The sequence below is a fragment of the Globicephala melas genome, chromosome 3 (assembly GCF_963455315.2).
Source record: "Globicephala melas chromosome 3, mGloMel1.2, whole genome shotgun sequence".
NCBI lineage: Eukaryota > Metazoa > Chordata > Mammalia > Artiodactyla > Delphinidae > Globicephala > Globicephala melas.
The window spans coordinates 125396086-125422137 of record NC_083316.1 but is presented as its reverse complement, the minus strand read 5'-3'; the positions used below and the strand labels follow the sequence as shown (position 1 = coordinate 125422137).

The window sequence follows — 26052 nt, the reverse complement described above, 5'->3', positions numbered from 1 at the left end:
CATGATTCAGTAGATCTGAGGTGGCATCTGTGTATTAGTCTGGACTCTTTCTTTCTTTCTTTCTTTTTAATATTCCAAACCCTTTATTTTTAGAGTATCAGCACACTCCCAGAAAATTAAGTTCACAGTAGTTTCTGGGTACCATGATTTTTTGGGGAGAAAAACAAAGCTCCCAGGGTGATACCTATTATCCCCATATTCAACTTCCCCTTCTCCTTGTCTTCCTCCTCCTTCTTCTTCTTCTTTGCTCTATCCTCTTGGATAGATGGGTTGAAAAATTATATACCCTTAAAGATGTTGCATTCTAACCCTCAGTACTTGTGAGTGTGATCCTATTTGGAAATAGGGTGTTTGCAGATGATCAAGTTAAGATGAGGTCCTTAGGGTGGGCCCTAATCTAATATGATTGAGTCCTTATAAAAAGGGGAAATTTACACACAGAGACAGATGCCTAGAGAGGGATGACCATGTGAAGACACAAGGAGAATAGCATCTACCAGCCAAGGAACATCTGAGGATACCAGAAACTAGGAACCCTTTGAAACCACCAAGATGCCAGTTTTCTCATATGGACACCAAGGGGGGAAGGTGGCGGGGTGAGGGTAGGGGTGATAGCCTGGACTCTTTCAGTTTCAAGTTGCAAATACCCAACTCAAACTGGCTGAAGCAAAAGAAAAAAAAAGAAAGAAAAGAAAAGAGTAATTTATTGGCTCATACATTTGAATAGCCCAGAGGAATAAACTACAGACATGGCTGGATCTAGGTGCTCATAACATGTCATGAGCTTGCTCTCTCTCTCTCTCTCTTCTTTCATCCCTTGTCATGATTTGCCTCTGTGTTTGTTTCATTCTTAGCCAGCAGTCCCAGGCCAATGGCTACCAGCCTAGAGCCTCCGAAAAAAGAGAGCATCTCTTCCCCTACAGCTCTGACAAAATCCTGGGGCTGCCTGCTCCAACCTAGCTTTGACCCCTGGGCTGATCCCTCTGTGATTGGCCCGGCCTGGGGAACAGGCTTGACCCTGGAGACCACCCAAACTACATGGGGCCGTGTGAGGCAGTGACAGCTCTCTAAGGTAACCTAGGGGCTCTCCTCAGAAGAAGAGGAAATGGGTGCTGAGTAGACGAACACGCTACAGGTCTCAGAATCTGTATTTTTTACCCAGTCACCTGGTTGATTCTGATGCACAGGCAGGTTTGGGAATGACTGCTGGACAGATCACTGGTTTTAGGACTCACTAGAGCCATGGAATCCCTCTCCTCCTAGAAAATCTTAAACAGGAGAAAATAAACAAAATAGATATCCCAAAATGGCCCTGTCCTAGTGGAAGGAGGGGTTTGGGGGCCTTCTATCATCCCCCAAGCAGCCCCTAAAGCCCCCGCAAGAGCTCCCTTGAGCTCCCTGATTTTGCTGTTCTCTTTTCTGACTCTTCAGCCCTGCATTTGGTGCAGTGGACTGGGTGGGGTGGGAGGAGAGTCTCAAAGAGCTCACCTAATGCTGTGCCCGCTTCCAGCCCTCGCCCACGCCTCAGCAGCCAGTGCCAGAGGAGTAAATAGGGACAGGAAGGGCCAGTGGCTGACTTAGAAGGTGCGTCAGACATGCCACATCGGATGCTTCTAGCTTTGAAAGCCCATCCTGGCCCGAGGCCAAATGGCTTCATGGGCTCTGCAGAGCACTGGGCCCTGGGGCTGCGTGGGCGTTGATGACCCGCCTGTCTGCCGGTGACAGAGGGGATGGCGGCAGGACTGCATTAGTGGTAGCAGAGGGAGATGCTACAGGGACACACTGGCTGGGGAGACGTGGCGGAGGATGAAGTCAATTTCACACTTTATTAGTCAGTCTGGGGCCAACTGAGGCCATCCTAAAACTGGGCTGAAGTCCCGACTCTCCCTCCTCCCTTCACCAGCAAGAAAGGCCTTTATCACCTGAAACTCTTCTTGTTGAAGGAGCAGTATTTTTTTCTACTCAAAACCCCATAGCATTCAAACAAGGAGTTGGGATCCCTTTTATTCTGCAGGAGACAAAGCTGAGGGGTGAACAAATCTGATGTGTGTGTGTGTGTGTGTGTGTGTGTGTGTGTGTGTGTGAGGCGAGGGGGGGAGTGGTGTTGAACCACGTTGTTTATTTATTCATACATTCATCCCTTACCTATTCAACAGACATATATTGAGAGCTTACTATGTGCCCGGTGCTCAGTGTAATAAAGCATAATGTCCTCAGGGAACCCCCATTCATTCCCCAGCTTTTCACTGAGCACCTACCAGGTACCTGACACCATGTCAAGCTCTGGGGATGCCGTGTGAATAGGTAGACACAGCCATTGCCCTCTTGGAGCAAGGGAGAGACCCTCAAGTAAGAAGGCAATTTCAACAGAGAGGGATAAGGACCCGAGTAGAGGCACACACAGGAAGAGCACCGGAACCAAGAAAGGAACGCTTCCTGGAAGAAGTGATATGCCACTGAGACTTGAAGGATGACTTGGACAGGGGACAGGGGAGCGGGAAAGGGTGTACCACCCAGGTGAAGGAGTGAGTGTGAAGGGGGGCAGAGAGAGAGCAGTGCAGATTCAGCTCAGCCAGAGCTCAGAGTTCAAGGAGGGGAAGGGATAAACAGGAGCCAGACCATGAAGCCGTGGTCAAGAACCCTGGAAGGACCTCCAAGAGCCCTGGTTTCAGATCTCTGTTTCTGAAAGCTGACCCTGGTGGTGGCCCTGTGAAGGACGGAAGCCTGGGGGTTTGCTGGCGGTGGGGATGGTGAAAAGTGGGTGTCTTTGGGAGATCTGAGTGATGGCATGCTCTTGGGGCTGGTGGTTCTCTGTAGGCCAGAGGTTGAGTACTCGAGACAAAGACTGTACTGGGAGTCAGATGAAGCTGGGTTCAGAACCTGCTCTGTTCTTAACACCTATGTGACCTTCAGCAAGTATCAATACCTGTACCTCTCTGTGCCTCCTTCATAAAATGGGACTCTATACCCATCTATTGAGATAATAGTGCATTGAAAGGCACGCACACGGGGTTTCTGTAAGGGACATGAAAAACCTTGCGAAGACAATGGAAAGAACTCAAAACTCAGTCCATAGGAAAACATCTCAATGCAATCTCATCTGCTTCCTGCCTTCTTTAAAGCAATCATAGATCCAATGTTTTTTCCTTATATCCAGGGTTGAGATCCTAGCTCTGGACCTCTCTCTGTGGCTTTTCTGGACACTTGACTTCTTGAAGCCTCAGTTTCCTCATCTGTAAAATGAGGGTGAAAATACCAACTTGGTAGGGCTGTTGTGGGGAAGGACTGAGATGTGTGTAAGGTGCTTAGCACAATGCTTGGTACATAGTAGGTGCTGAATAAACAGGAGTCTCGTTAATATTCTCCATTCTTATCATCACTCACACAGGAAACATGAGCACTTCCTTTGTGTCAGATCCTGTGCTGGGCATCAGAGACGAACTGAAAATAATAAAAATGTCTGTAATTGTTTATTAAATGCTTACCTGATCTAATGGCTTTTTATGTCTGTGTACATTGACGTTAATTAATTAAATCCCCATATCAATCCTATGCTGTACCTACTATTATTGTCGACTCCATTTTACAGAAGAGGAAGCTGATGCTCAGAGTAAGTGGACAACTTTCCCAAAGTCACACTATGGGTGAGGGAAGTTGGATTTGATCCTGCTTAGTCCGGTTCCTGGGTCCACACATGATGCCACCCAGCCTCTCAAGGGTCAGCCGTCCAGTGAGCCGCTCGGGACCTCCTCGATTATGAGTGACAGCTAGTCCACACAGTGGTCAAGCACTCTGGCATCTGACTGCCTGGGTTTGAAGCCCAGCTCTGCTGCTTAGAGTCTGTGTGAACGTGAGCACGTTACTTAACTTCTCTGTTCCTCTGTAGAGCGAGTGACAGAAACACCCTCATAGAATTGTGTGAGGTGACAGCCTAAATGAGATAGTGCATCCAAAGGCTTGGCCCAGTGCCTGGCACACACAAGTGCTTGAGAATGTTGGCTATTATTTTGAAGCAAAAGGGGAATTTACTGGTGCCCATAAACAAACTACAGAAAGGATGGGGTGGCACTGACTTTGGGTCACTGAACTGTGGGACTTGAACACTACCAGAGGGTGTCTATTGGTCTACCTGTGACTCTGTCTGTCTGTCTCTCTCTTCACTCATTCTCTGTTGCTGTCTTGTTCTCTCTCCCACCCACCTGTCCTCCCCGCCTCCCTCATTTTCTCTCTTCTCTTCCCATACCGGCTTCATTCTCTTGGGATCATGTTCCCAGGATGTGGGACCATGGGCCTCAAGTAGGATTGCCAGTTAAAATACAGGGCACCTAGTTAAATGTGAATTTTGGATAAACTAGGAATAATTTTTTAGTATAAGCATGTGCCATTTGGGACATACTAAAGGTTATTTGGATTTAGAATTGAATGAGATGGATAAAATCCTTATCCATCTTACTTTCTAATGAGGGAAGCAGACAACAAACAGATAAACTAGAAAATAGGAGGGAGTGGTGCAGTCTCTAATGACAGTAAGACAGGGTGATGAATAGTGAGTGCTGGGGTCAGGGTAGGAACAGTTGGACACTGCCCAGATGGAGCGGTCAGTGAAGGCATCACTGAGGAGCTGACCTGTGTGGCAAGAAGCCAGCCAAGGGCAGATCTGGGGGAAGAGTATCCCAGGGAAGGGAAGGGCCAGTGCTGAGTCCCTGAGTCAGGAAGGAGCTTAGGGTAATTGAGGAACAGAAACAGAAAAGCAAGTGTTGGCCGTATCACAGTGATCAAGGTGGAAAGTGGTACATGGTTCGGTGGGAGGGAAGCAGGGCCCATCACACAGGCCCGGTTAGGTCTGAGTAAGGAATTTGAGTTTTGTTCAGTTTTAAGAGGTGTGACATTCTCTAATTTACTTTTTGCGAAGGATCACTTTGACTGTTCTATGGAGAGTGGGTGAGGGGGAAGCACAAGGGTGGGAACTGAGAGACAGTCCAGAGGCTCCTGCAGAAGCACAGGGGAGAGAAGAGGAGTGGAGGTGCTGGAGAGGGAAAAAGTGGACAACTTTCAGGAAGGTTTTGGAGGTAAAGTTGACAGTCCTTGCTGAAGGACTGAATATGGAGGGAGGGCTGCGAGGAAGAGAGGAAGCGGAGTGAATCCCAGCTTTGTTGGCGTTACCCCTTACAGGAGCCTAAGGAAGCATGACAGGCAGTGATACAATTCAAATTCCATATTTGGTTTTATTAAAAATAATGTAGGGACTTCCCTGGTGGCTCAGTGGTTAAGAATCCACCTGCCAATGCAGGGGATACGGGTTTGAGCCCTGGTCTGGGAAGATCCCACATGCCGCGGAGCAACTAAGCCCGTGCGCCACAACTACTGAGCCTGCGCTCTAGAGCCAACAAGGCACAACTACTGAGCCCGTGAGCCACAACTACTGAAGCCCGCACGCCTAGAGCCCGTGCTCTGCAACAAGAGAAGCCACCGCAATGAGAAGCCCGCGCACCGCAACAAAGAGTAGCCCCCGCTCGCCGCAACTAGAGAAAAGCCCACGCACAGCAACAAAGACCCAACGCAGCCAAAAATAAGTAAATAACTAAATAAGTAAATAACTAAATAAGTAAATAAAATAACATTAAAAAATGTATTACGTGCATATTGTAATACATTAAGAAAAACAAAAACTACGTTATAGTCACAATACAAACTGCAAAAAGGAAATCTGGACCAGGTGCTTTTGGCTGGTATCTGTCCCCTCCAGGTGGGGACGGGGACACCTGACTCCTAAGGGGAGTGCCATGCCTTGGAATCTCTGGCCTGGGATGTGGCCAGCGGGGTGGTGTGAAGGGGAAGAAGATAGATGTTGAGATTTTTCCAGTTGTGTGCGTGTCACTGTATTTTTCTTTTATGTTCTGCCGCAGCTTTTGGTGAGGAGTGGAGGAAGGGTGAGAAAGAATTTGAGGAAAAAAGTTTAGCAATGTGGGAGGAAAGAAAGTAGTGGGGAGGTATACTCACAAAGGCATATCAGCAAGGCTGTCTTCCACTGCTTGGCCTGGGGCTGTGAAGAAGCTTCTTGGGAGGATGAAGATGAAGTAATTCAAGATGGCGAGCTCTAATCACCAGGGAGTATCCGAGGACGTGGTCACATTACATTCCCAGGGGAACAACCTTCGGCCTCTTAAGACGTCCACTTGCTTTCAGTTTGGAAAGAGCTCAGGCAGTGAGGGGCTATTTTTTCAGAGCCTGAGGTGGTGAAGGGTCAGGAACACAGACGTTAGAGCAAAGGTTGAAAGGACAAGGAGTGTTAGCCCAGAGAAGACTCGGGCTGGGGTCACTGCTGGCTTAGGAGGAGTACATTGGAGGAGGTGGGAGCCAGCAAAAATAGCTGTGTCTTCGAGGATCAATCATTTAAGCAGCACTCATATGCCCTAGACTGCCAAAACCTCCACGCGTGATCCCATTTCCACATTCCAACGGCCCTCTGAGGTACGACTATTTCCTGGTTTACCCACAAAGAGGAAAGTGAGGTTTTAGAGACATGAAGTAACTTGTTCAACGAGGTCACACAGCTGGTGAGTGTGGAGTCAGGATTTGAATTTGGACGTTTTGCAATGTGAAGTCTGGGCTCCTGATTACCACAGCCTCTTCATCCCAGACCCTCTACCACGTCCAATGCATCTTGCTCCCTGGGTTCAATCCTGTCATCAGATGGGAGGATTTCCAGCAGCTCTGGTCCCCGGGGCTCAAAATGAAGTCCCTGTGTCTAGCTCTCCATCCTGCCTCTTGCCAGGATCTTTGTATTTTTAGTGGACCTGATCTTTAAGTCCCCAGGGCCTAGTACTTGAACCTCAACCCAAAGACTGGGATCCTACTGCCTGCTTTCTGACCTAGCCTTGATCTCTGTCCTGCCTGGACACAAGGTGATAGCTGTCCTCAAGTGCCCCATTATGGTTCTGGACACCTACTGCTCATCCCCACGTCTCTGGGGAGTGTGCCCTGAGATCACTGTGACCTCCCAACCTCACAACTCCTTCACCTGACTCGGCCTTCTTCCTAGCCTTGGCAGCTGGAACTGTGTTGCCAGCCCCAGCTCTGCTCCAGGGGAGAGGCCTGGGGCTCAGTACTAACTAGACACCCTCTTATCCTACAGAATAAGGTCCACAGTGCCTGGTTGCTGTTGCGATTTGTGTTTTCTTGTTTGTTTTTCTTTAGTTCGCAGGTCTTGAGAGCTTCCTATGTGCCAGCACTGGATTAATCACGTAAAGTGGATTTCCTCACGTAACCCTCAAAAAGCCCTGTGAGAAGTGAACAGAAGCTGTGGTGATTGCTAGTAGTGCACTAGCCTTTCCCCAGACCAAAGGCTCTGCTGATGTGCCTGGAATCACTGAGACCCCAGAATCAAGACAAGCAGGCTTTTTCCTGGCCAGAAGCCTCATCTCCACTTCCCGTCTCACTGACCGGGGGCTCACCGTCCCTCCTGAGCCAGGGCCAGACTCGAGGCACTGTGGCTGGAAGGAGGCGACCCTCTCCTCCTGCCCACAGCCTGGCTCTGCTGTCACACAGTGGCCCTTGGGTCTCCTCTGTGTCCTTCTCTGGGCCCTGCAGAACAGCTTCAGTTGGCCCAAACAAGGGCTGCTCGGCAGATTCTCACAGCCACTGACCCTGGAGCGTGACCCACTCAGCTGCTGTCTATAGCTGAAGACACTTCCAAGAGATCTGGGTGGGGAGGGTCGGACTGTTCCCTGACCCAGGGAAGGTACAGCAGACCTGGTGATGGTCCCAATCTTCTCTGAGGGCTCGGCAGCCTGAGGGGCAGAGGTACCTAGGAGCCCCCCAGCTCTACTACCCACTCCCTCCCTGTATCCCTAGCTGCTGAGCTGCACAAAAGTCACTGTCCAGTCAGAGAGAGAACCACTCCATGCCTTGTGAACAGAGGGACTTAGGGAGGAAGTTACACAGGTGAAAGAAGATCCTAGAATCACCACAGGGATTAACAACAGCAAAAAGACACTCTAGTCTTTAGGTTGGAGGAACGCAGGGAAGAGGCAGCGTTATTAGGGCCCAGTATCTGAAGCTATCTTACAGAAACTGGAAGTATAGCCAGGCCTGTCCAACGGGACCTAAGACCAAGAGGGAAGGACCATCCAGTGGAAGTGGGAACCATGGAGAAGACCAGCCAAGGCAGAGATGCTGCCTGAAGCAGAGAGAGGGAGAAATACCTTGGGTTCTCCCCTCCTTCCCCCTGCCAGTGCCTCCCATTGGACAAACCCACCAGAAAACCAGAGAACAAAGGATCCTGGGCAATGTAGTTCCCTGAAGTACAGAGCTGAGCTGGGCAGGGAATAAATGTGAGAGCAAGCAAGCAAATAACCAACCTCTGAGATGTGAGCTGCTCAGAAGGGGTGGATGCAAGTCCTATGCCCACTCTGGCCCAATCCTCCTAAGGCTCAGGGCTGTCCCAAACCTGCAGCCACTGAGCTCTCTTTCTACTCACAGGCCTCAAGGATGCCCAGACCCCTGAAGACAGGCAAATGGGCCCCAAACAGGGAACCCAGAAGCACCCTGAGGTATCCTGGAAGCATGGTGGTGGCCTGAGACCTAACTGAACAGCATTAGCTGGTGCTCCTGAGCCCAGCATAAGTCAGAGCCCTCAAGGACAAATCTGATCTCACCCTCTCCTTGTTCCTGAATCTGCCAGTGGAGCCTCCAGCAAGGAGTCTTTGTCCCCAAAGCTGCTGGGTCCCCTTGGAACACCCTGAGAAGATGCTCCTGGATGTAAAGGGCCCTGAGCCTCTGACCAGAGTTGCTGCTCCAGCGCATCTGCATGCCTGATTATTGCCTGAGTACCTGCCTGACTTGTCCGGGTGCAATGGACTGCAGAAAGCCCTCTCGCTGGGGAGAGGCAGGAGAATCTGGGCCACTCCTGCCCAAGATTGGGATTGCCCTGGATGGGGAAATCTGCCCACCCTGACCCAGACGCAGCACCAGGGAACCGGACAAGGGAAAGTCCCAGGAATGCTTTTGGGGTGTGACAGCAGCCTCTGAGGGAAGGGCTGTATCCAACCTCTACTAGGCCCTCAGGAGCGGAACCAGGGGGCTTCATCTACATAAGGGAGTAGCCAGGCCTTGTCACCATCCCAAATATAGAGAGAAAGGCAGGCCCTGCAAACGTTCCTCCAAATGTCATGCCATCTTTTCTAAAGTCCCCATAATAATATTTATTGAGAGCTAATGAGCCAGGTGCTGGGCTAAGCGATATTATATCAGTATCTCATTTATTCCTCAAAAGAACCTTGTGAAATAGGTACTATGGAGAGCCTCATGGGTGGTCAGAAAATATGGCCCACGATTGAATAAATGTTTGATGACAACAATAGTAACAATAGCAGAAAACGAAACAGTTCTCCCCAGAGATTCAAGGAAGGAAAATTAACATCTAATGAAGTAGTGAGTGAAGTGGAGACACATGACGGCATTTCACAGAAAACAGATGTGAAGCTAATTCTTCAGAGGAGATTCTCTACCAGGGCAGCCAACCCACACTCTGTGGCAGAAGATGCAAAAAGGGGGACCTGTTGTGACCCACACAATCTCCACACAGATTTCACATCAAAAATCAAAACAAAACCCTGGTTTCTGGCTTCTCTTGAAAAATCAGAATCTCTGGCACCACTGGGCCCTCATTCTGATGTGGCAACACTGGTTGAAGCCAAGAAGCTGCAAGCTCCTTAGATGGAATATGTATGCTGTGGTCCACCACAGTCCCTGCCACTCCCTAATGTCTTTCACCTGGCCCTTCCTCTCATTTGCACCACCTGCCCAGCACCCTGGGCGTTTCAATTTGCAGAGGTGGCGCCTCCCAGCCCAATCTCAGGTGATTCCTAGAGCCCTGCTGCCACCTAGTGGTCAGAGTTCACATATTTCCTCCCTGCACAGCCGTGATGCTCCTGTTGTGATCCGCCACCATTCACAAGTGTTTCATTTAATCCTCTCACTCACCCTGTCAGAACAGGAATTGTACCCATTTTACAGATGAGAAAAACAGAAAACATAAGTTCAAAAATTACTGATAAGAAAACAGAAGAACAAGGTTAAGTGAGTGGATTGTTAAGGAACCCAGCTCCTCGGGATGTTGCCAGGAGTGGAATCCAGTTCTTTCCTTACCCACCAGTCCAGGTATTTGAGTCTCTGCCCTACCACAACAGATCCTAAAATGACTTTTCCATGCTGGAAGGTAGGTCCTGGGGGAGGAAGCCAGCGACTCCTTGAGAAAAGACAGAATTCTACAGTGAGTATTTTTTGGGCTGAATAGGGAGGACAACGCAGGCTGGGGGCCCTCACCAAACTTCCCCACATGCAGAAACCACAATAAATGAGTTTGCTACTTGCCTATGGCCAAGCGGGCCTTGAACTCAGGGGTTTTAAGGTCAAGTGCTGGGCACTTCTCATACCATTACACTGCCTCCCTGGGCCTGAGAAGGCTTCCCCTTCCCTTTTGCTTCCCCCAACCCTACTTATCCCACAAAGCCAGCACCTGCCCCACTTCCTCCAGGAAGCCTCCCTGACCACCTCAGCGACCCCAAAGCTCCTCCTTGTCTGAACACCCATGAGCCTGGTAAATAGCACCCTTCTGGGGCTGACGGCATCCTGCCTTGTGGTGCCAGGTGCCAGTCTGTCTTTTACAGCTGGATGGGAGATTCCTTGGAAGTAGGTTTCAGTGTTCCCATCCCATCTGGGCTGTTTATCTGAGCAACGTGTACTGAACATCTATTACTTGAGGCATATGACAGATGCTTAGGGAGATTCCAGGATAAACCAGAACTTGCATCCTAAAACACAACTCTGGGCGTGTCACTCCTCTGCTTGAAACCCTTTAGTGTCCCCCACCACTGCCCTCAGAATAAACCCCAAAGCTCCTTACCAGGCAGACCTCACTAAGCCATCTCGCACTGTACCCACCACCCTTACGCACACCCTGTGTTCCAGCTCTGTAGCATTTTAGTTCCCTGATGAGCTGTGCTTGCTCTTAACTCTGGGCCTTTGCATGTGCCCTCCCTCCCACCTTCATCTAACCTGTTACCCATCAGCTTGGATATCACTTCTTCCAGGAAGCCCTCCTTAGCCACCAAGTCTGAGTCAGGGGCTGGCCTCTCCCCGGGGCTCTGGTGGCACCTGTTATCACCCTATCCTAACAATTAACACTGTGTTTAACTGTTGCCTTGTCTGCCTCCCTCATCAAACTGTGGGCTTTGGGAGGGCAGGGTCCTGGTCTCTCTGACTTCTCACTGCATCCCCAGCAGCTAAGGCCAAATCCTGGAGGCACCAAAGATGTGCAGTAGACACTCACTAAATGAACACATGAATAAAGGAGGTGCCATTTTTATATATGGCAAGTATCTAGTGAACAAATGCCACACTGGGGCATCTGACCATCCAATGGTTAGAGTCACACAAATTTCAGCGACATTTCATCTTCAAGTCCTTTATTCCCAGTAGTTGACATCAGTTATTCACCAAGCTAGACTCACCACATTAACCAAGAATTCGCTCATCTTTCCTTTGATATTGTAATCTTGTCCTCATGTCTAAAACTAGGTTGGAGCCCAAGAGATTAAAGAGGTCTCACTCTGTTGCAGGGAGCAAGGGTCACCCTTGTGAATCAGTCTTCACCTCCTGGAAGTCTTGTTCAATTCACAGACAAATACCTTTGTAAGTCTAATATGTGACAGTCCAGCATTGAAATACATAAGTCACAGGGCAATGGTTCTAGGTATTTGGAGGGGGAAAGGCACATTACACAGAGTCCCCTGGAGAAAATTCAGGCCATTCTCCATCTTCTCAATTATGCATTTTCTCACCCTTCAGTGACTTTTAATCTCATCCCCTAGGAGAAACCATTACCTATGTGCTACTGAATACATTGTTATTTTTCCTCATGAGATAGATTTGGTTCCAAGAATATTTCAGTTTTCTCCCTTATGCCTACAAGAATATCCAGTTTTGTTCAGGTCCTTTTCTTTTTTTGTGGTACGCGGGCCTCTCACTGTTGTGGCCTCTCCCATTGTGGAGCACAGGCTCCGGATGCGCAGGCTCAGCGGCCATGGCTCATGGGCCTAGCCGCTCCGCAGCATGTGGTATCTTCCCAGACCGGGGCACGAACCCGTGTCCCCTGCATCGGCAGGCAGACTCAACCACTGCACCACCAGGGAAGTCTCTCTTCAGGTCCCTTTTAATGGCACTTAATAAATATACATTCTGGGACCTGACAGAACAGGCTGTCCTATTTCAAACCTCCTCTCAAGCTGCTGTTTTTTTATAACTTTTTTAAAAAATTATTTTCGACTGCATTGGGTCTTTGCTGCTGCTTTCTCTAGCTGTGGCGAGTGGGGGCTACTCTTCGTTGCGGTGCGCGGGCTTCTCATTGCAGTGGCTTCTCTTGTTGCAGAGCAACACATGGTGCGCGGCTTCAGTAGTTGTGGCACATGGGCTTAGTTGCTCCGTGGCATGTGGGATCTTCCCGGACCAGTGCTCGAACCCGTGTCCCCTGCATTGGCAGGCAGATTCTTAACCACTGTGCCATCAGGGAAGTCCCTTTTTTTAAAAAAATAACTTTTAAAATTATTTATTTATTTTGGCTGCGAAGCTGCCTGTTTGAAACGTCTGAGCAAGTACAAAGTTTGGATGGGGCACATCCTAGCTAACAGCTTGTGACCATTTCCAACCCCGGGTCTATCTCGACCACCACTGTGTGTCTAGAGCAGAGGTCCCCAACCCTGGCCACACACTAGAAATACTTGAGGAGCTCTCTGAATTCCTGAGGCTGGGCCACACCCCACACCAATTACATCAGCATCTCTGAGTGGGATCCTGGCTTCAGTCATAGTTAAAGCTGCCCCGGTGCAAGCAGTGGGCAGCCACGTTGAGAAGCCCTGAGCTAGGTTTCTAGCACTCTGTAGGCTCTCATAAGTATTATGGAACCACAGTTGGATTTCTTATTTTATTATCTGTTCCCCTGTGCTTCCTGTTTGTATCAGAACTCTGAGCAGGGAAGAGAAAGGAAAATGAGTCATGAGCATCTTGGAGAGTGAATTTGCTGCTGGGAGAGGGATTGAAGGGACTGAGTTTTGCATTATGTATGCAGCCTTCACACTTTCACAAGCCCAGAGGAGGTAAGTTACAGACTGACAAAGACATGTATAGACTTTTAAAGGCTCTCCAAATACCAGAGCTAACAGCTTTAGGCACTACAGCTATAATACAGAGATGTTCCTGGAATTAAGTCTAAACTGCCACATATTTTTACACACACTCTAAGGTGGGTTGGTTCCAAAAATTTTTTTTTCCCAAAAATGTTTTATTTGTAGCTACTTGGCTAACGGTCATGGCTGTAATATATATATATGACATTTTTTAAAACATCTTTGAGTATAATTGCTTTACAATGCTGTGTTTCTGCTGTATGACAAGGTGAATCAGCTGTATGTATACATATATCCCCATATCCTCTCCCTCTTACGCCTCCCTCCCACCTTCCCTATCTCACCCCTCTAGGTGGTCGCAAAGCACCTCTCCCTGTGCTATGCAGCTGCTTCCCACTAGCTATCTATTTTACATTTGGTAGTGTATATATGTCAATGTTACTCTCTCACTTCATCCCAGCTTACCCTTCCCCCTCCCCGTGTCCTCAGGTCCATTCTCTATGTCTGCGTCTTTATTCCTGTCCTGCCCCTAGGTTCATCAGAACCTTTTTTTTTTTTTTTTTTTTTTTTAGATTCCATATATATGTGTTAGCATATGGTATTTGTTTTTCTCTTTCTGACTTACTTCACTCTGCTTGCAGACTCTAGGTCCATCCACCTCACTAAAAATAACTCAATTTCGTTTCTTTTTATGGCTAATATTCCATTGTATAAATGTGCCACATCTTCTTTACCCATTCATCTGTCGATGGATGCTTAGGTTGCTTCCATGTCCTGGCTATTGTAAATAGTGCTGCAATGAACATTGTGGTACATCACTCTTTCTGAATTATGGTTTTCTCAGGGTATATGCCCAGTAGTGGGTGATATGGTAGTTCTATTTTTAGTTTTTTAAGGAACCTCCATACTGTTCTCCACAGTGGCTGTATCAATTTACATTCCCACCAACAGTGCAAGAGGGTTCCCTTTTCTCCACACCCTCTCCAGCATTTATTGTTTGTAGATTTTTTGATGATGGCCATTCTGACCAGTGTGAGGTGATACCTCGTTGTAGTTTTGATTTGCATTTCTCTAATGATTAGTGATATTGAGCATCTTTTCATGTGTTTGTTGACAATCTGTATATCTTCTTTGGAGAAATGTCTATTTAGGTCTTCTGCCTATTTTTGGATTGGTTTTTTTTTTTTCTTTATATTGAGCTGCATGTGCTGCTTGTATATTTTGGAGATTAATCCTTTGTCAGTTGCTTCATTTGCAAATATTTTCTCCCATTCTGAGGGTTGTCTTTTCGTTTTTTTTATGGTTTCCTTTACTGTGCAAAGGCTTTTAAGTTTCAGTAGGTCCCATTTGTTTATTTTTGTTTTTATTTCCATTACTCTAGGAGGTGGGTCAAAAAGGATCTTGCTGTGATTTATGTCATAAAGTGTTCTGCCTATATTTTCCTCTAAGAGTTTTATAGTGTCTGGCCTTACACTTAGGTCTTTAACCCATTTTGAGTTTATTTTTGTGTATGGTGTTAGGAAGTGTTCTAATTTCATTCTTTTACATGTAGCTGTACAGTTTTCCCAGCACCACAGTACCATACTGTCTTGATTACTGTATCTTTGTAATATAGTCTGAAGTACGGGAGTCTGACTCCTCCAGCTCCGTTTTTCTTTCTCAAGATTGTTTTGGCTATTCGAGGTCTTTTGTGTTTCCATACAAATTGCGAAATTTTTTGTTCTAATTCTGTGAAAAATGCCATTGGTAGTTTGATAGGGATTGCACTGAATCTGTAGATTGCTTTGGGTAGTATAGTCATTTTCACAATGTTGATTCTTCCAATCCAAGAACATGGTATATCTCTCCGTCTGTTTGTATGATCTTTAATTTCTTTCATCAGTTTCTTATTGTTTTCTACATACAGGTCTTTTGTCTCATTAGGTAGGTTTATTCCTAGGTATTTTATTCTTTTTGTTGCAATGGCAAATGGGAATGTTTCCTTAATTTCGCTTTCAGATTTTTCATCATTAGTGTATAGGAATGCAAGAGATTTCTGTGCATTAACTTTGTATCCTGCTACTCTACAAAATTCATTGATTAGTTCTAGTAGTTTTCTGGTAGCATCTTTAGGATTCTCTATGTATAGTATCATGTCATCTGCAAACAGTGATAGTTTTACTTCTTTTCCAATTTGGATTCCTTTTATTTTTGTCTTCTCTAATTGCTGTGGCTAAAACTTCCAAAACTATGTTGAATAACAGCGGTGACAGTGGGCAACCTTGTCTTGTTGCTGATCTTAGAGGAAATGGTTCAGTTTTTCACCATTGAGAACGATGTTGGCTGTGGGTTTGTCATATGTGGCCTTTATTATCTTGAGGTGGGTTCCCTCTATACCTACTTTCTGGAGAGTTTTTATCATAAATGGGTGTTGAATTTTGCCAAAAGCTTTTTCTGCATCTATTGAGATGATCATATGGTTTTTCTCCTTCAATGTGTTAATATGGTGTATCACATTGATTGATTTGCATATATTGAAGAATCTTTGCATTCCTGGGATAAACCCCACTTAATCATAGTATATGATCCTTTTCATGTGCTGTTGGATTCTGTTTGCTAGTATTTTGTTGAGGATTTTTGCATCTATATTCATCAGAGATATTGGCCTGTAGTTTTCTTTTTTTGTGACATCTTTGTCTGGTTTTGGTATCAGGGTGATGGTGGCCTCGTGGAATGAGTTTGGGAGTGTTCTTCCCTCTGCTATATTTTGGAAGAGTTTGAGAAGGATAGGTGTTAGCTCGCCTCTAAATGTTTGACAGAATTCACCTGTGAAGCCATCTAGTCCTGGACTTCTGTTTGTTGGAAGATTTTTCATCACAGTTTCAATTTCAGTGCTTGTGATTGGTTTGTTTATATTTCCTCTTTCTTCCTGGTTCAGTCTCAGAAGGTTGTGCTTTCCTAAGAATTTGTCCATTTCTTCCAGGCTGTCCATTTTATTGGCGTATAGTTGCTTGTAGTAATCTCTCATGATCCTTTGTATTTCTGCAGTGTCAGTTGTTACTTCTCCTTTTTCATTTCTAATTCTGTTGATTTGAGTCTTCTCCCTTTTTTTCTTGATGAGTCTGGCTAATGGTTTATCAATTTTGTTTATCTTCTCAAAGAACCACCTTTTAGTTTTATTGATCTTTGCTATTGTTTCCTTCATTTCTTTTTCATTTATTTCTGATCTGATATTTATGATTTCTTTCCTTCTGTTAACTTTGGGGTTTTTTCATTCTTCTTTCTCTAATTGCTTTAGGTGTAAGGTTAGGTTGTTTGAGATTTTTCTTGTTTCTTGAGGTAGGATTGTATTGCTATAAACTTCTCTCTTAGAACTTTTTTGCTGCATCCCATAGGTTTTGGGTCATCGTGTTTTCATTGTCATTTTTTCTAGGTATTTTTTGATTTCTTCAGTGATCTCTTGGTTATTTAGTAGTGTATTGTTTATCCTCCATGTGTTTGTATTTTGTACAGTTTTTTTCTTGTAATTGGTATCTAGTCTCATAGTGTTGTGGTTGGAAAAGATACTTGATACGATTTCCATTTTCTTAAATTTACCAAGGCTTGATTTGTGACCCAAGATATGATCTATCCTGGAGAATGTTCCATGAGCACTTGAGAAGAAAGTGTATTCTGTTGTTTTTGGATATAATGTCCTATAAATATAGATTAAGTCCATCTTGTTTAATGTGTCATTTAAAGCTTGTGTTTACTTATTTATTTTCATTTTGGATGATCTGTCCATTGGTGAAAGTGGGGTGTTAGAAAGTCCCCTACTATGATTGTGTTACTGTCGATTTCCCCTTTTATGGCTGTTAGCATTTGCCTTATGTATTGAGGTGCTCCTAGGCTGGGTGCATAAATATTTACAATTGTTATATCTTCTTCTTGGGTTGATCCCTTGATCATTATGTAGTATCCTTCTTTGTCTCTTGTAATAGTCTTTAAAGTTTATATTTTCTGATATGAGAATTGCTACTCCAGCTTTCCTTTGATTTCCATTTGCATGGAGTATCTTTTTCCATCCCCTCACTTCCAGTCTGTATGTGTCCCTAGGTCTGAAGTGGGTCTCTTGTAGACAGCATATGTACAGATCTTGTTTTTGTATCCATTAAGCCAGTCTATGTCTTTTGGTTGGAGCATTTAATCCAGTTACATTTAAGGTAATTATCGATATGTATGTTCCTGTTACCATTTTCTTAATTGTTTTGGGTTTGTTTTTGTAGGTCTTTTCCTTGTCTTGTGTTTCCTGCCTAGAGAAGTTCCTTTAGCATTTGTTGTAAAGCTGCTTTGGTGATGCTGAATTCTCTTAACTTTTGCTTATCTGTAAAGGTTTTAATTTCTCCATCGAATCTGAATGAGATCCTTGCTGGGTAATCTTGGTTGTAGGTTTTTCCTTTTCATCACTTTAAATATGTCCCACCACTCCCTTCTGGCTTGCAGAGTTTCTGCTGAAAAATCATCCATTAACATTATAGGGATTCCCTTGTATGTTATTTGTTGCTTTGCTGTTGTTCTTGCTGCTTTTAAGATTTTTTCTTTGTATTTAATTTTTGATAGTTTGATTAATATGTGTCTTGGCGTGTTTCTCTTTGGGTTTATCCTGTATGAGATGCTCTGTGCTTCTTGGACTTGATTGACTATTTCCTTTCCCATGTTAGGGAAGTTTTCGACTATAATCTCTTCAAATATTTTCTCAGACCCTTTCTTTTTTCTCTTCTTCTTCTGGGACCCCTGTAATTCGAATGTTGGTGCATTTAATGTTGTCCCAGAGGTCTCTGAGACTGTCCTCAATTCTTTCCATTCTTTTTTCTTTATTCTGCTCCCTGGCAGTTATTTCCACCATTTTATCTTCCAGCTCACTTATCCGTTCTTCTGCTTCAGTTATTCTGCAATTGATTCCTTCTAGAGTATTTTTAATTTCAGTAATTGTGTTGTTCATCACTGTTTATTTGCTCTTTAGTTCTTCTAGATCCTTGTTAAATGTTTTTTGTATTTTCTGCATTCTTTTTCCGAGATTTTGGATCATCTTTATTATCATTACTCTGAATTCGTTTTCAGGTAGGTTGCCTATTTCATCTCCATTTATTTGGTCTTGTAGGTTTTTACCTTCCTCCTTCATCTGTAACATATTTTTTTGTTGTTTCATTTTTTTTTTTCTTTTTTGATGGGTGGTGCTCTGTTCCTGCCTTACTGGTTGTTTGGCCTGAGACGTCCAGCACTGGAGTTTGCAGGCAGTTGGACAGAGCTAGGTCTTGGTGCTGAGATGAGGTCCTCCAGGAGGCCTCACTCCAATTGATATTCCCTGGGGTCTGAGGTTCTCTGTCAGTCCAGCGGTTTGGACTCAGAGCTCCCACCATAGGAGCTCAGGCCTGACTTCCGGCCTGGGAACCAAGATCCCACAAGCTTCATGGTGCGGTAAAAAAAAAAAAAAGAAAGAAAAAAAGGCACAGTACAAGATCAAAGAATAAAAAACAAAATAAAATTAGAAAGATAAAAAATATATTAGGAAAAATAATGAATCAACAAGGTAAAACAGAACCCCTATCTAAAAGAGAAAAAAAAAAAAGCCTTGGCTATGGGGGCGGAGTTTAGGCGGGGGTGGAACTTAGGCCGGGGCGGGGTTTAGGGTGGGGTGGGACCTAGGCAGGTAGGGGGGAGACGTTCAAGCATGGGGCGGGGCCTCTGCTTAGGACCTGCGCAGAGGGGAGAGGCAGCACGTGGAAAGGGGGCCCTCTGGAATGTGGAGTTCCGGAGTTTGGGGGTAGGGCCCTGAGTGAGGGTGTGTGGGTGGGGTTTAGGCCCAGCGCGTTGGACGGGGTCTCTGAGTGTAGAGGCAGGGCCCTGGGTGGGTTGTAGGGCCAGGGCTCAGGCTTTGCACGGCAGGAGGGAGGCTCCAAGGGCAGAGGATTAGGCCCAGGAGCCCAACAGGGCTCCAACTGACCACGTTCCCTTCTGTTCCTTCGCGCCCCTACCCCACCATCCCCCCCAGGGTCTCCCCCGTCGCCGCTGGACCCCTAACCATGGGTGGGTCCCGCTGGGTGTAGGAACTCCTCCCCTCCCTCAGCCACCCCTCAGGGGTGCTGGTCCTGGAGGTTCGGCCTTTTTCTCCCCCTTTCCTCTCTCCCACTCCCTCAGGACCCACGTGGCTGGAGGGGTCCTCGGTGGGCAGAGGATCAGGCCCAGAATCTCAGCAGGTTCCTGGGGGCCTAAGTGAGTAGGGGAAACCTGGCCATGCTCCCTTTTGATCCTCTGCCCTCTCAATGGTTCCCCAATTTCCCTCTTTGGGCATGGGATCCCTTCCCCTCCCCCAGCTGCCCCTCAGGGGCGCCAGTCCCCTCCAGCCTCCACTTCTCCTCCCCCTTCACTCCCCCCATGCCCCACGTCCTACCCGGTCACTGTAGGTTCCTCCCATCCCCTTAGATGTCCGTGGTCGCCCACTGGTGCCCGGTAGGTGCCCTAGTTGTGAGGAGACGCGAATTCCGCGTCCTCCTAGTACACCATCTTGACTCTGCCCTCTCTGTAATATATTTTTAAACGATCTGTGATTTGTTTTAAAAGTTACAATGGATCACCTTTTCCCTCTCCTGTGAATCTTGGAATTTATGTGAGCCCCAAGTTACAACCTAGAGATGATGATCCAATAGCGGCTGCACCCAAATTCGCCCCAGCGGTCAGTCTTCCTTGAACAGGAACTGTTTTGAGGGGCTTCAATTTCTAAGTTCTAGAAAGGGATGACAGTAAGTTTGATCTCACCAAGTTCAAGAGTTTGGTTACCTAGATTGCAGCGTTGGGAGGGATCCTGGGTTTATGGGAAAGGATGCCGCAGTGATTAATAATGTCCATCATGGCCATGGGCATGGCGAGCGGCCAGCCGATGGCTGGGGCCATCCTGAGACCACTTCCTAGACATCCTGCAATTTACATTTATATCACACTTCATGACTTGCAAGGAGCTTCCACATCCTTAGCATCATGTCATTCTCACCACAAGCCTATGAGTTAGGTCTTTATAGATGGGAAAACTGAGGTTGTGTCCTATGTTTGAGGGGCCACAGCCAACTGACATCACCTCCACTGTTGCCTCCAAGCCCTCAGCAGCCTCCTGAAACCACTGGGGGTTCCACTGGCTCCCCTTCTTCCAGAAACAGGAAACCAAGTCATTACCCACCCACCAGGCCTTTAGTTACCTGCTTAACATAGTTTCCTCTATGACTTGCATACCCCTCTGTCTCCTAATCCAGAGAACACAGCAGCAGTGTACAACTGCTGCTAACAGCCTCACACACCCCACCTAACACACCCTCAAAAATCCCCTCTTCCCTGGAGCAGCCTCTGCATTTGCCTTAACACATTCCAGAATCATGACTTGCTCACACCTACTCCCTGGCCCAGCCAAAAGTCTCCTGGGAACCTCTCCACTGCCCCGACAAGCCCTCATTCCCCTGCTAGAGAGGGCTCCCAGGGGTTCATTGCCCAAGATAACTCAGCTCCCAGCGTGGAGAAATAAAAGCTGACTGGTCGGCTGTTGTATCTCTTTATACCACAGGAAGGAAGTGAACTTCTAGGTCAGGCGGTTCTGGACTCTCCAGTGTGCCCCCATGCAACCACACAGCGCACAGGTAAAGCTCACCTGGGGGACCCACTCCCATGGGCAGGACCAGACGGAGCACAGGTAAGATTGGCCATAAGCAAGTCCTGGCCAATCAGCTGTGACCTGCCATCCCCGGTGTTGTGACTCAGGTTGGAACGCCCTCTTCATGCAGACATAATGAGCCGTCCTGGTTGGAGCCTTTCATGTTCATCCACGCCAGGCACTCTGCAAGGCCCACCTACCTCTTCTGGCTGCCTTCTGGGTGCCCTTCACCCCACCCTGGCCTGATTTCCCCATCCACCCCCACCTTCTCTTTGCTTCTTTTCCCTCCCAGGGTCACAGTCTCTAAGCCTCTTGGAACATGGGCTCCAAGGAGGGCACCCTAAGAGGGCAGACTCCAGCCCCACAGAGCTGGACCTGGGGCCCTGGCCAGGAAGCTGGAAGGCACATAGCCCCTCTGTCCGTTCACTTCCACAAGGCTCCATTCTGGGTTCCCCTTCTTGTCCTGGGCCTCCAGGACAGTCACCTGCTGGCCTGCCTGCAGACTCACTTCATGGCTGCTTCTGGCCACAAAGGGGTACACTGCCACCACCTGAAACACACGGGGAGCGACACAGAAATGGTCAGGGTGGGAGGACAGACAAACCTGACCTAGAGAAGCTGTTTATCCTCTTCCCTCCCACCCGACTCAGTCCCCATCGCTGAGCAGTCATTGCCTCCCAAATACATCCTTTGTCCAAAGCCATCAGCTACTTCCGCTACTCCCACTAATAGCTACTATGTGGCAGGCTCTTTGCCTGGTTTTGATTTTCACAATTCTCTAATTCCGTTTGCCCCATTTTTCAGATAAGGAAATTGAGACTCAGAGAAGTCAAGGAACTTATTCAAAATCACAGAGGAGTGAAGCTGGCCTGTCTGACCTCAGAAGGGGTGCTCTCAGTCCACTGCTGCCATCTCACCGAGCAGGGGATGCAGCATCCCTTCCCCACAACCCTCCTCAGATCAAAGGGTGTCATCTGCCCAGGCCAGTTTCCCAGCTTGGAGCAGAGACAGGAAGGAGGTTAGGTGACTTTGTTGAAAGGCAAAAAAAAAAAATTGGAGGAGAGGGCATTTGTTAGGCTGATATTTCACCTCCCTGGGCCTCATTCTCATCATCTGTGAAATGGAAGTAATGATATCCTTCCCTCCAGGTAATTGTGGGAATTTAATGAATGGATGCCTGTGCCTGGTACATAGTAAGGGCTCAACAAATGCAGGCTGCTTTCGCTATTTTTACCATGACTTTTATTACTGTGTGCCAAGGCTCAGGAACAATCAGGGGCAAGGGGGAACTGGGATGACCCCACGTGAGTCCCATTGAGCAGCCCCACGACCAAAGAGGAAGCGGCTGCTGTGTCTGGGCAGATGGACAGCTGAGCTCACCACATGAGCCCCTGGGCGGGTGTTCCGGGACACTACTCACACTGGCGGCCACTGGGATTGAGTTGGGTGGCGAGGCTCTCTGGTGGGATCCCTGTGGGTTCTTTGCTGATGGGTGGGTATGTCCAACAGGAGGCAGCCCTGGTGTACCACTTCTAGCTAAGGCCCCCGGCACTGGCCTGAGAGCCCTCCCAGCATGTGCCACAGCTGTACATCACAGCTTCCGCAGGCTTCTATGCAGCCCTCCTGCAGCCCACTCCAGGCTCCCTCAGCCACCCTGGCCTGCGGCATCCCCTGGCTCTTCACTGCAAGCCTCTGGGCTCCCACCCCTCAGCCTGGGTCCTTTCTGTTGTTCATCCATCACCTGTGAAGCTCCTCCTTTATAACTGTGAGTGCAGCCTCCATTTACTGAGGCTCACATATGCCAGCCAGCTAACTACCTCAATCAGCCCTCACAGCGACCCCACTAAGCTTCTGCCCCGAAAAGCCTTCCCAACACTTTTTGTTTTGAGATATAATTCACATGCATACATTCACCCTTTCAAAGTGTACAATAAAGTAGTTTTTAACATGTTCGCAAGGTTATGCCACCATCACCATTATCTAATTCCAGAACATCTTCATCATCTCAAAAAGAGACCCTAGACCACTTAGCAGTCACTTCCCATTCCCCCTGCCCCCAGCCTCTGCCAACCACTGATCTACTTTCTGTCTCTATGCAATTGTCTATCCAGGACATTTCGTATAGAGAATCATACATTACATGGCCTTCTCTACCGAGCTACATGTGGTAGCATGTGTCGGCACTTCATTCTTTCTTGTGGCTGAATAATATTTGATTGTGTGGATGTGCCACATTTTGTTTATTCCTTCATCAGTTGATGGACATGGGTTGTTTCCACTTTGGGGCTGTTATGAATAACGCTGCAACGAACATGCATGTACAAGTTTCCCATGGCTTTTTTTTTTTTTTTCCGGTACGCGGGCCTCTCCCTGTTGTGGCCTCTCCCGTTGCGGAGCACAGGCTCCGGAGCGCAGGCTCAGCGGCCATGGCTCACGGGCCTAGCCACTCCGTGGCATGTGGGCACGAACCCGTGTCCCCTGCATCGGCAGGCGGACTCTCAACCACTGCGCCACCAGGGAAGCCCTCCTCCCATGGCTTTTAAGGGAAAGCCAACACCCTCACCAAGGCCACAGGCCCGGCTGGCTAGCCCCACCCACCTCTCCAGCCCACCGCTCTCACCGTCCCAGCCCCACTGGCTCCACTCAGTTCCTCACTCACCCTGTCCTCCCCGGCGCTGGGCCTTTGCATTCGCTGGGCATGCTTTCTGGGAAGCTCTTCCCATCCACAACCCTTTATCCAATTACTTCCTAACCACCCTTCAAATCTGAGCAAAAGCGTGATTCTTCTCAGAAAGACCTTCCCTGAACCTCTCCCACACCTAAGGCTCTGGCACTTAGCACTAATAGAACTGTGATTATCTATATGATTATTTTATTAATTGCTGTTTTCCCCACCTCCCAGGTTATAAATTTGAGGAAGGCAAGGGCCAAGGTTGACTTCTGCTCATCACTGCATCTCTTATTTAGCACAGTGCCTGGTGAATACTGAATAAATGAACAAATGCATGAACAAACGAATGAACGAAATAATCCCACGTGCTCTGCTAATGGGGAGCGAGGGACTAACTCCCTGCTCTTGATGTGGCAAGGACAAGAGGCTCCTTTCTCCAGGTCCCACCCTGGCCAGGACACTGGTGTGGCCACCGACTGAGGCCCTGGCCTCACAGGGTGGTAGTCCCTCTGGACAGGAGGAAAATCAAAGCCCCACTCCAGATGGCCATGGGGATGTGAACCCACCCGCCCTCTTCCAGGCTCACCTGGGTCACTGCTGGGACAGAAGGGACAGAGGCCAAGGTGGGCTCTGGTGTCTGATGTTGGGAGTCCCTGTGAGGCCTCGCCTGCCCTCTGAGCTCCTCCTCACGGGGGACCACGTGGTACAGCTCCAGTTTCCCAGCTGGCACGTACCCTCGATGTCCTGCAGGACACACAGAACGTTATCTGGCTGTGGATCACACTGCCCATCCCTTTCAGAGGTAGAGGAAGTCACCACCATTCACAGATGTGAATATCTCCAATACAGCTTCTTCACACTAAAATGGACCTCAAAAGGTTATCGCGGAACCTCACAAACTGCCCCCCACCCCGCACCCTGCACTCACTCTTTCTAGCTTCTGCTTGTTCATCCCAGTGATAGCGAGCTCATTCCCCACGGAGGCAGCCCACTCCATTTGGAACAGCTCTGGCAGAGATAAAAAGTTCTTCCTCGGAAAAAAAAAACAGTTCTTCCTCGGACTGGTATGAAGACTATTTTCCTGGTGCTGGCACCACTGGTCTCCTTTCCAAGCAAGGCCACTTCCTCACCGCAGGACTGCCTTTCCCAGGAGGCAGAAATTCCCTTTCTCTTCTCCAAGTGCCCCCAATTCTTTCTCGTGTAACAGCTACTCCAGTGGTGCTCTGGTCGCTGTCACTGTGAATGGCCATCACCTCCTGAGAGCTTGCTTGGTGCCAGAACCAGCATCTGATCACCTAGTCTTTCCATCAACTCTTGAGGTCCATATTGTTATCTCCATTGTATGGCTGAGCCAACCGAGCTCAGAGAGGCTCCATAACTCCTCCGGGGTCATGCAGTTAGTACAGTGCAGAGTTGGGGCCCAAACCCGGTCCTCTGGACCCCAAGGACCTTGTTTTAATCCCCATTCAGCTGTTTTTCAACTTGAGTTAGGATTTTACCCTTTCATGATTCTTGCCAGATTTGTACCATCTTAATTTTTTTTAATAAACTCACTTTTTAAAACTTAGTGTTGTACTATATAATAATGAATAAAATCATGGGTTTCTGTACTAGTTATATTTTTTCTAATACACATTAAAATACTGAATTAAAATAAAATGTCTGAAGGGGGAAAAACTGTCGGCAGATCCCCTCCCAATAATCCTGTGTAACCCTCATCTTGTGGGTCACATGCCCCTCTGTGGAAGACACTCTGGTGGGCCTTCTCCTCCTGGGTTCATGGTGCTCCTTGCCTCCTGCCCTGCTCCCTCCTGGGGCCCCTACATCTGAGCAGCACACCAGGGTCATGACCAGCGCAGAGGGAACAGGATAACACCTCCCTTGTTCTGGATGTCAGACTTCTGTCTACACAGTCAGGATCTAAACGTCACTTCTCTGCGTATCTCCATCCCTTCTCCATTCCTTCAAAGTGATGCTGAGTTCTCTCCACACAACTCTGTCTACACAAATGATCTGTGAGGTCCCCAAGGCAGATCTTTGTCTTCCTTACACAGCACCCAGCACACAGTAGGTGCTTGATAATGGATATTGTAATGTAAGAGTGAATTTCTCTTTTTGGCATATCATGCACCACACTAAGCCAGCTGTACCCCATGTCCTCCATGTTCACCTATGTTCATTCCCATCCTGGATTTGGACCCCTGCCCACAAGAGTGCCTATGTCTCCCCACTGGCTCCTGTTGGACAGTTTTCCCAAAGGGCGGGGAAGTGCCCATGAAGTCCCACATACCTCCAGTGTCCACCAGCCATCGGCTGCTGTTGCCTTTGGTGTCCTTGTCCTGAAGGAGGGCTACGACGTGGCCCCGAGGCAAAGTCAGGTCCAGAGTCCCAGACCCGCTGATGTTGCTTGTCACCTGGTACAGCTTTCCTGGGCCATACCTGCTCAGGAGAGCCTGCACCTGGTGTTCAGCCCCTGGAAGGAGTGGCTGGGAGAGAAAGGACAGAGACAGGCACAGGTGTTGGAGCTGGAGTGTTAAAGCTGG

The 26052-nt window shown here is 47.7% G+C and overlaps 1 protein-coding gene and 1 long non-coding RNA gene across 8 annotated transcripts in view; both read right to left on the bottom strand.

The window, feature by feature from the left end:
• The window catches only part of LOC132597111 (uncharacterized), a 33004-nt gene extending 13832 nt beyond the window's left edge, over nt 1-19172 (bottom strand). Inside the window, exon 1 of the long non-coding RNA XR_009563490.1 lies at nt 6001-19172. This is a non-coding gene — a long non-coding RNA (uncharacterized lncRNA). The remainder of the gene's footprint in view (nt 1-6000) is intronic.
• A 413-nt stretch (nt 19173-19585) lies between these two features.
• Nucleotides 19586-26052, bottom strand: part of ARHGEF37 (Rho guanine nucleotide exchange factor 37) — a 74896-nt gene continuing 68429 nt past the window's right edge. For all 7 annotated transcript variants that reach the window (XM_060296428.1, XM_060296430.1, XM_060296429.1 and 4 more), the window contains 3 exons: nt 25800-25995; nt 24096-24253; nt 19586-21388 (listed from right to left, as the gene is read on the bottom strand). In XM_060296428.1, the coding sequence (XP_060152411.1) occupies nt 21179-21388; nt 24096-24253; nt 25800-25995 (564 nt within the window). In that variant the 3' untranslated portion in view covers nt 19586-21178. The remainder of the gene's footprint in view (nt 21389-24095; nt 24254-25799; nt 25996-26052) is intronic.